Source organism: Betta splendens, chromosome 16 (assembly GCF_900634795.4).
Source record: "Betta splendens chromosome 16, fBetSpl5.4, whole genome shotgun sequence".
Lineage (NCBI taxonomy): Eukaryota > Metazoa > Chordata > Actinopteri > Anabantiformes > Osphronemidae > Betta > Betta splendens.
In genome coordinates, this window is record NC_040896.2 from 1816003 (window position 1) to 1822813 (window position 6811).

The 6811-nt window shown below is 42.4% G+C and overlaps 2 protein-coding genes across 4 annotated transcripts in view; one reads left to right on the forward strand and one right to left on the reverse strand.

The window, feature by feature from the left end:
- Window positions 1–3114, forward strand: part of rwdd1 (RWD domain containing 1) — a 3168-nt gene extending 54 nt beyond the window's left edge. Inside the window, exons 1-7 of the mRNA XM_029130015.3 lie at window positions 1–156; window positions 367–432; window positions 511–641; window positions 1127–1270; window positions 2146–2278; window positions 2363–2425; window positions 2694–3114. The exon at window positions 1–156 is cut by the window's left edge and continues 54 nt beyond it. Of these exons, the coding sequence (XP_028985848.1) occupies window positions 78–156; window positions 367–432; window positions 511–641; window positions 1127–1270; window positions 2146–2278; window positions 2363–2425; window positions 2694–2806 (729 nt within the window). The 5' untranslated portion in view covers window positions 1–77 and the 3' untranslated portion in view covers window positions 2807–3114. The remainder of the gene's footprint in view (window positions 157–366; window positions 433–510; window positions 642–1126; window positions 1271–2145; window positions 2279–2362; window positions 2426–2693) is intronic.
- On the reverse strand, window positions 2861–6251 carry LOC114843452 (amine sulfotransferase-like). Of its 3 annotated transcripts, none has more exons than XM_029130013.3 (7): window positions 6099–6251; window positions 5416–5577; window positions 4934–5145; window positions 4616–4742; window positions 4453–4547; window positions 4189–4369; window positions 2861–3500 (listed from the first exon to the last, which is right to left on the reverse strand). In XM_029130013.3, the coding sequence occupies exons 2-7, from the start codon at window positions 5573–5575 to the stop codon at window positions 3376–3378; spliced, it is 900 nt and encodes a 299-aa protein (XP_028985846.1). In that variant the 5' UTR covers window positions 5576–5577; window positions 6099–6251; the 3' UTR covers window positions 2861–3375. The 3 variants fall into 3 exon arrangements, with proteins under 3 accessions (XP_028985846.1, XP_028985847.1, XP_028985845.1); XM_029130014.3 differs by having other exon boundaries at window positions 4616–4682; window positions 5919–6205; XM_029130012.3 differs by having other exon boundaries at window positions 5919–6204.
- Window positions 6252–6811: the final 560 nt, after the last annotated feature.

Genomic DNA, 6811 nt, shown 5'->3' on the forward strand with positions numbered 1-6811 from the left:
CACGCACGGGTCCATGCTGAGTCGGCCAGAACGCGGCGGTGATGATTTGTCTGACCTCCACTTAACTAAATGTTTCTATGAATATGACAGACTACGCCGAAGAGCAACGCAACGAACTTGAAGCGATTGAGTCCATCTACCCGGACTCCTTCACAGGTGGAGTTACTTCTGTGTCGCGTGCTAGCATCTTAGCTTACCAGTCAACAGCGTTCCCATTACGAACAGCTGGAAGCTGGACGGTCACACCTCTGCTCTTGTCAAACCTGGACTCAGGAGCCGTAGCGTTGACGTGTTACACTGGGGGTCAATGTGTTTTGGCTCAGTTCTTTTTGACAAAGCATTTGAATGAGTGTTGTGTGTTTGCAGTTCTTTCAGACGACCCCACAAGCTTCACCATCACTGTGACATCAGATGCAGGCGAGAATAATGATAGTGAGTAATACTTTTGTGTATGTCAGTTTCAGACGTGGGACTGTTTCGACAATTCAAACAGCCTTTGATATTTTTTAGCTGTGGAAGCAACACTACGGTTCACCTATGTAGAGAAATACCCAGATGAGGCTCCTCTGTGGGAGATCCACTCCCAGGAGAACCTGGATGTCAGCGACATGGAGGACGTCCTAACTCTGCTGCAGCAACAGGTCTGTACATCTGATCTGATTCAGTTATTTAGCTGGGTACTATTCACAACAGAAGACATTTCACTTCTTTATAACCACAAGATTGCGGTTATATATTGTGGCAATTTTTTTTATTTATATGCCTGTTTGATTTCAAATTCAAAAGTTCAGCTCAGCTTTGCATACGGGGAGAGGAGAGTTATTAGTGGTTCAGCTGCAGTACAATTCACAGAATTCACAACTCTTCTTTTTGTTTTGTTTCTTTTTAAGGACAGCCTAAAATCATTTGCCATATGTTTACTATTGCACCACTGTAATACTCTTGTAGTCGGAAAACAGAATGAAATCATTAAATCTAGATGCAGGTGTTTTAAGTGTGTTAAGTTTAGGCATAATAACTTCGAAGAATAACCAGTGTATGTATGGATTCACTGTGCAGTCAATCTGGTGACAACACTAACAAATGTCAATCAAAAATGTAAAATATTTAATATATTGTTCTGCAGGCGGAAGAAAACCTGGGCACAGTAATGATTTTTACCCTGGTAACAGCTGTCCAGGAAAAACTGAACAAAATAGTTGATGTGATAAAAAACAGACGAGAGGAAGAGAAGCGAAGGAAGGAGAGAGAGGCAGAGGAAGCAGAGAAGGTAAGAGCAGGAATAGTTTATACCAGTGATCCCCAACCCAGTATCGGTGCGTGGGTCAATTGGTACCGGGCCGAGAAATAAATCTCGCATTATTTCCGTTTTTATTTATTGTGTGATTCTGAACAATGTTATTTTTGAAAATTAACGGAATCTCTTGGCTAAATCCGCCTACAACTTGGTCTTGACATGTTAAGACGTTTGTCTCGGTCACGTGTCTTACTTACAACGGCTACCTTTTAAACGGGCTGCTCCAGTCGGTAACACTTAACACATTACCGCTAAATTAAAACCCCCAAGCTAGCGAACACGTTTCTTTGCGCAACGTAAAAGAGCAAGTGAGGCAGAAGAGCCAACGACTACAAATAAAAAGAAAGCTGCATTGAACAGACAATACCAGGAGTCCTACCTGAAACATGGACTTATTACGACTGGTTTTTCCAAGTCCGCTCTGTATAATGTGCAGCGACTGGTTCTAACGAGGCAATGAAGCCTTCAAGCTGCTTCATCACTTCAAGCATTCTACATGTTAGGCGATGTTACCAGGATGCTGCTAATAAAACTGCACACATGGTATATGCATTTTTATTATTGTAAATAGAAAATACCAGTTTTCATGCCGATCGTAACATTTTATTTTGTTGAAAATATTGATAATAAACCGGTCCGTGGCGCAAAAAAGGTTGGGGACCACTGGTTTATACCATTTTTCTTTTCCTGAAGGTCTGAATGATGGTGAGTGTTACATTATTCTTCAGGATTTAAAATACCTAAATCTGACTTCAGGTGTCTAGAATGCATGACCATGGCCTGGAGTGTGCCTATGATTTGTTCCCAGGTTACCAATTCCTAATAATAATGTAATGTGTGTTTGACAGGTAGCATTCCAGGGCACAGTGGTAACCATTGAAAACTTCCTGGCATGGAAAGCCAAATTTGAGATGGAGATAGCTGAACTGAGGAGGAAAAGACAGAAGGAAGAGGAGCAGGCAGGAAAACCCAAACTCACTGGTAAACCTTCCTCTGATACCAACATGTCTCTGGGTTCACTTGTTTGGAAGTTGATTACATATTGCAGATATATTGTTTCTCCAGGTAAACAGCTGTTTGAGAGAGACCGCAACCTAGACACATCGGACATCCAGTTCCTTGAAGATGGTAACAAGTGTTTCTCTATTAAGGCTTGATTTATTTAGTAAAAACATTTACCAAAGTCATTTTCAATTCAGGACAAACATGTTAGATTTTAGCTGACTGAGATACTGTGCTCTGCTCTGTGTGGCACACTGGCTTGTCCTGCTTGATCAAGATTCTTATAAACACAAGGTTGTTGCTGGGCAGAAGGTCTTCAGAGGGGTTTCGTGGGAGAGTAGCTCCTTTTTATTTCCTTAAATGCTACCCTAACACACACACACTTCCTTTGCAGCCGGAAACAATGTGGAAGTGGACGAGTCACTGTTTCAGGATATCGAGGACTTGGAATTGGATGATGACGATGATAGCTTTGACCCCTTGGCTGCAGGCAGTGATGAGGACTGAAAGGACTGATGAGATTGTACAGTTCTTTTTGCAAAATTGCCAACAGCAACCATACAGGATCCAACAGCTACCTTTATTTTGTCAAGACTTATCAGTGGGAGAAGGAGTAATAAATGCAGCGCACACACGTGTTTGTCTCTGTCAGATGACAAAATTCATTATGTGGCAAGAAGCAAGTGTGAATAAGTTTGTTTTTTTAAATTGAAGCCGTTGCAAAAGAGTTAATTCTCTCATGTGTTCTTACTATATCAGGGCACAGTAAGTGGTGGACTCATTTCTATGCATCATATTAAATGAAACCTGATGGATGCATGTGTGGTCTCCAGCTTTATTTAAAATGATTAACATAGAGCTGATGTCCACATGACCACAAGGTAAGACCTGCTATGGACCAATCACATTTTACTACTATACACGTTATATACTGCATGATTGTAAAATGATGATTGATTGACACCAGTAGAAGTGGAAGGAATCTAACAGCAGTGAATTGAAATGTCCAAAGACAAGCTGTTTTCTGTTTAGTAAAAACTTAAAGATGTAACTCTTCTCACGATGCCAGCAGGCGATCACTCAATGTGTCTGATGTCCCAGATAAAGGACAAAGGGAAATCCTTCATCTCTTTTTGGAAGAGCTCATCGAAGCGCTCGTTCTGGGCCACAGTGAAATGATTCTTCCAGTCACCAATGGTCCCTAGTGTACACAAAGATTGCAGTGTGGATATTATAATGTGTGAGTCTAAGTAATGATCATTAACATAACAGAAAGAAAATGGCGGCCTGCTACAACAAGCACGTCAAAGCCTTACAACTAACCACTGATGTGTCAGCTGTGTATAAACACTACTGGCTTTACATTAAACATTTAAACATCTTCTCCTAGATATCTGTCAGGCTTCACTTGTCTAGGGAGCAGGAGCTTCATGTAGCTGAGAAATGGTGTGCAAACATCTACATCTAAAGATGACACGCGACAGTTCTCTAAGAATCAGTGTGCAGGCTCTGGGATCAGCCAGGTTGCTGCTCCTTAATTTACTAAGTGACTGTTTAAATGTGGGAACGGCATTTGTAATGTGGCTCAAACAAGTCATTTGGCTAAAGCCAGACTTTGGCCTTCTGACAAACATTTATGTTACAAATACAGCAGGTGGCAGTAAGAGTCACAGATTGCCTGTTGCCAACAGAGCAGAACAGTGGTGTAGAGTACACCACTGATGTGTGAAATGTGAGCTGAACTGTTTTCTGATCACGTACATGTTATAGTTATGTGGTTATCGGCAGGCACCATTTTACTTCCTCATTTATTACCAAAGAGGTTCTGCAGCACCAGCTGTGTTGTCGTAGACCAAAAGCGCTCCTACTCCTTTGTGTTTGTTTCTTACCTTTCCTCATGAACCTTCCCTGGCGGTGGTTAAGCAGCTCCTCAGGCACCTGCTCATAGCTGGCCTGAGGGATCTTACACATGTTGGTGAAGGTGCTGTGTTTCACAACATTCGCCAGTTGCTCATCATTCAGTTGTTTTCCCAGGAACAAGGAGATCCTGTCCACTACCGACCGCAGATCCTGACACATCAATAATCAACTCAATAATGGGCCCACAACACAGGGCAGCACATAGATGTCAGGGAAATGATTGTAGCTCATACTTGAATCATTTCTTCATAAGTGATGAACAGTGCGTTAATTTCATCCTTGTGTGAGTACCACGTCTTAATGTGCTCAAACCAGCTGCATCCAAAAACTACAACAAACAACACATAATGTCACTGCCACTCTACACACCCATTAGGAGGTGAGAGCTGCTCTTACCATGGCCTTGCAGGAATCTCTCAAAGAACTCATTAAAATCCTTTGGTGTCTCCAACATGCTCGCCATCTTATGGAAGTAGAAGTAAGACACGAGGACGTCTTTGGGATTTCTTGCTATGTAAATAACCTAAAGAAATAGAGTTGGTGCATCACCAGCGGACTCGTGTGTCTGTGTGCTCCTGTCAAAACCATATCAGAGACTGAACTGGCTGAATTGACTGTTATTGGGCATTAGGCATGTAGGTTACCTGCACCTACAGGACACTGCGACAAATATCAGATATGGTAGAGGTGAACCTCCCCAGCAGGAAAGCTTACCTTACCCTTCTTCTGGCTCAGTGCTGATGGCATGAAGTGGTACGGCAAATGGGTGACCCTCATCCTGGGGGACGGGGCTTTTATGAAGGCCTCTCTGCTGCCAGTTATTTCAATCCAGGGGATGAGATCCCCATTGTTGTTAAACTTACTGGTGGCCGTTTCATCTCCATCTGCCTCCAGAAGCAGCAGGATCTGCTGCATCCAGATGGTCCCTATCACACAGAGACATTTTTAAAGGAACGGGTCAACACCACTAACACCAACCCTGTAACTTACTAACTAAAAATATAGCAGTTTTGAAATGACTGATCCATGAAGAGAGTGCTTGGTAAGAGTTGCATTTTGGGATTCTCAGAGTTTGATGGAACCATTTGCTAGTTAGTAATTCATCAATTTAAATTATTCTGGTCTGATTTTAAACAGCTGGAAGTTAGTTACTATTTGTCATAGTACAAAATCTGTAATGAGGGTTTTACACTCACCTGATTTTGGATATGTAATGACAAACACATCTGAGTCTCTGATCTCCAGGTTGTAAATCTGATCAACATCATCTGGATCATGAATTCCACTAATCAACGTGAAACCTTTGTGTGGCACAAGTTCATGATTGTAGGTCCTGGTACTGCTCATATCCATCATACCTAAAGCCAAAAATAAAATTGTACTCCACCAACTGCTAACCTCAAAATCGAATAGTAGCAGGTGACATCAAATCTAGCTGGAAATCAACTTAAATGCTCTATGTAATACATACTCAACATCAGAGTAAAATAAATGATTTGACAATGTTTTATCAAAACAATGAGTTAAACATGTACGTCCTGCACGGCTTCCGCTCGCAGGAGTTGGAGTTACCAGCTGATCGCAAATAAAACGTCTTTCACTGATAAAGGTCAATGACACGGTTAAAGACGTATCGCCGTGATTCAATACATTGCTCTTAGAAAGCTTTCTCAATCACAAAAAATCCTCCGTACTGTACCTTATTCTACCTCCAGTGAACAGTCGATGTCCACGGCCCTTTTTATATGATCCTTTTGTTCATAACAACGACAAACACCTTATATAAAGCCAGTTTGGTAAAACCTCCCTTCGGACAATCAAACTGTCTCAGAGTTCCTGAAAACACGAAATGCGCGTGGACCACGCGTGTTTTACGCACAGATTGAGGGCAGTCCCGCGCTCCGTCTCACCGAACCCCAAACCCACAGCTTCAGGACGAGTGACCGCCAGGTGCTGCAGGACACGAACGTCTGAGTGTTGTGTAAGCCGCACGCTTGGATCCGGTTAGACCGCTTACTTACACATAGCACAATAAATAGCTACATGGTTGTGTGTCCAACCTTATCTAAACCAGTCCCTGTTTACAATAAACAAATAAAACGTGCTGCATCGCTATTTTATCTTACAGTTACACTCATGACAAATCTCCCCGAGACACATGAAACAAAAATACTCACTGACTGTTAGTCAGTCCTGATAAATGTCAGTAAACAACTTTACTAATGGCCCACATTTAATTAAAGACAAGATGAGGAGCGGCAATAGGCACAACAAATGCCACATCAGCAATAGAATTTACTGCTGCATTTAACAGAATGGATCCCCAGCATAACCAGTCGTAGATGGGTGGCCATCTTCCTTGAGTGGTTGAGTTAATGGGATGGAGAAGAGAGAAATAACATGTGTTGGAGTTTTCCCCGATGGACGAGAGGGTCGCTTCCCTGCGCCTTCAGGTGGGGGATACGTCACTCACTGTCGTTTGTGCTTACGGGCCAAACAGTAGTTTGGTTTACCTGGCCTTCTTGGGGTCTCTGGAGGGAGTGTTGGAAAGCGCTCCAACTGGGGACCTCATCGTTCTTCTGGAAGATTTCA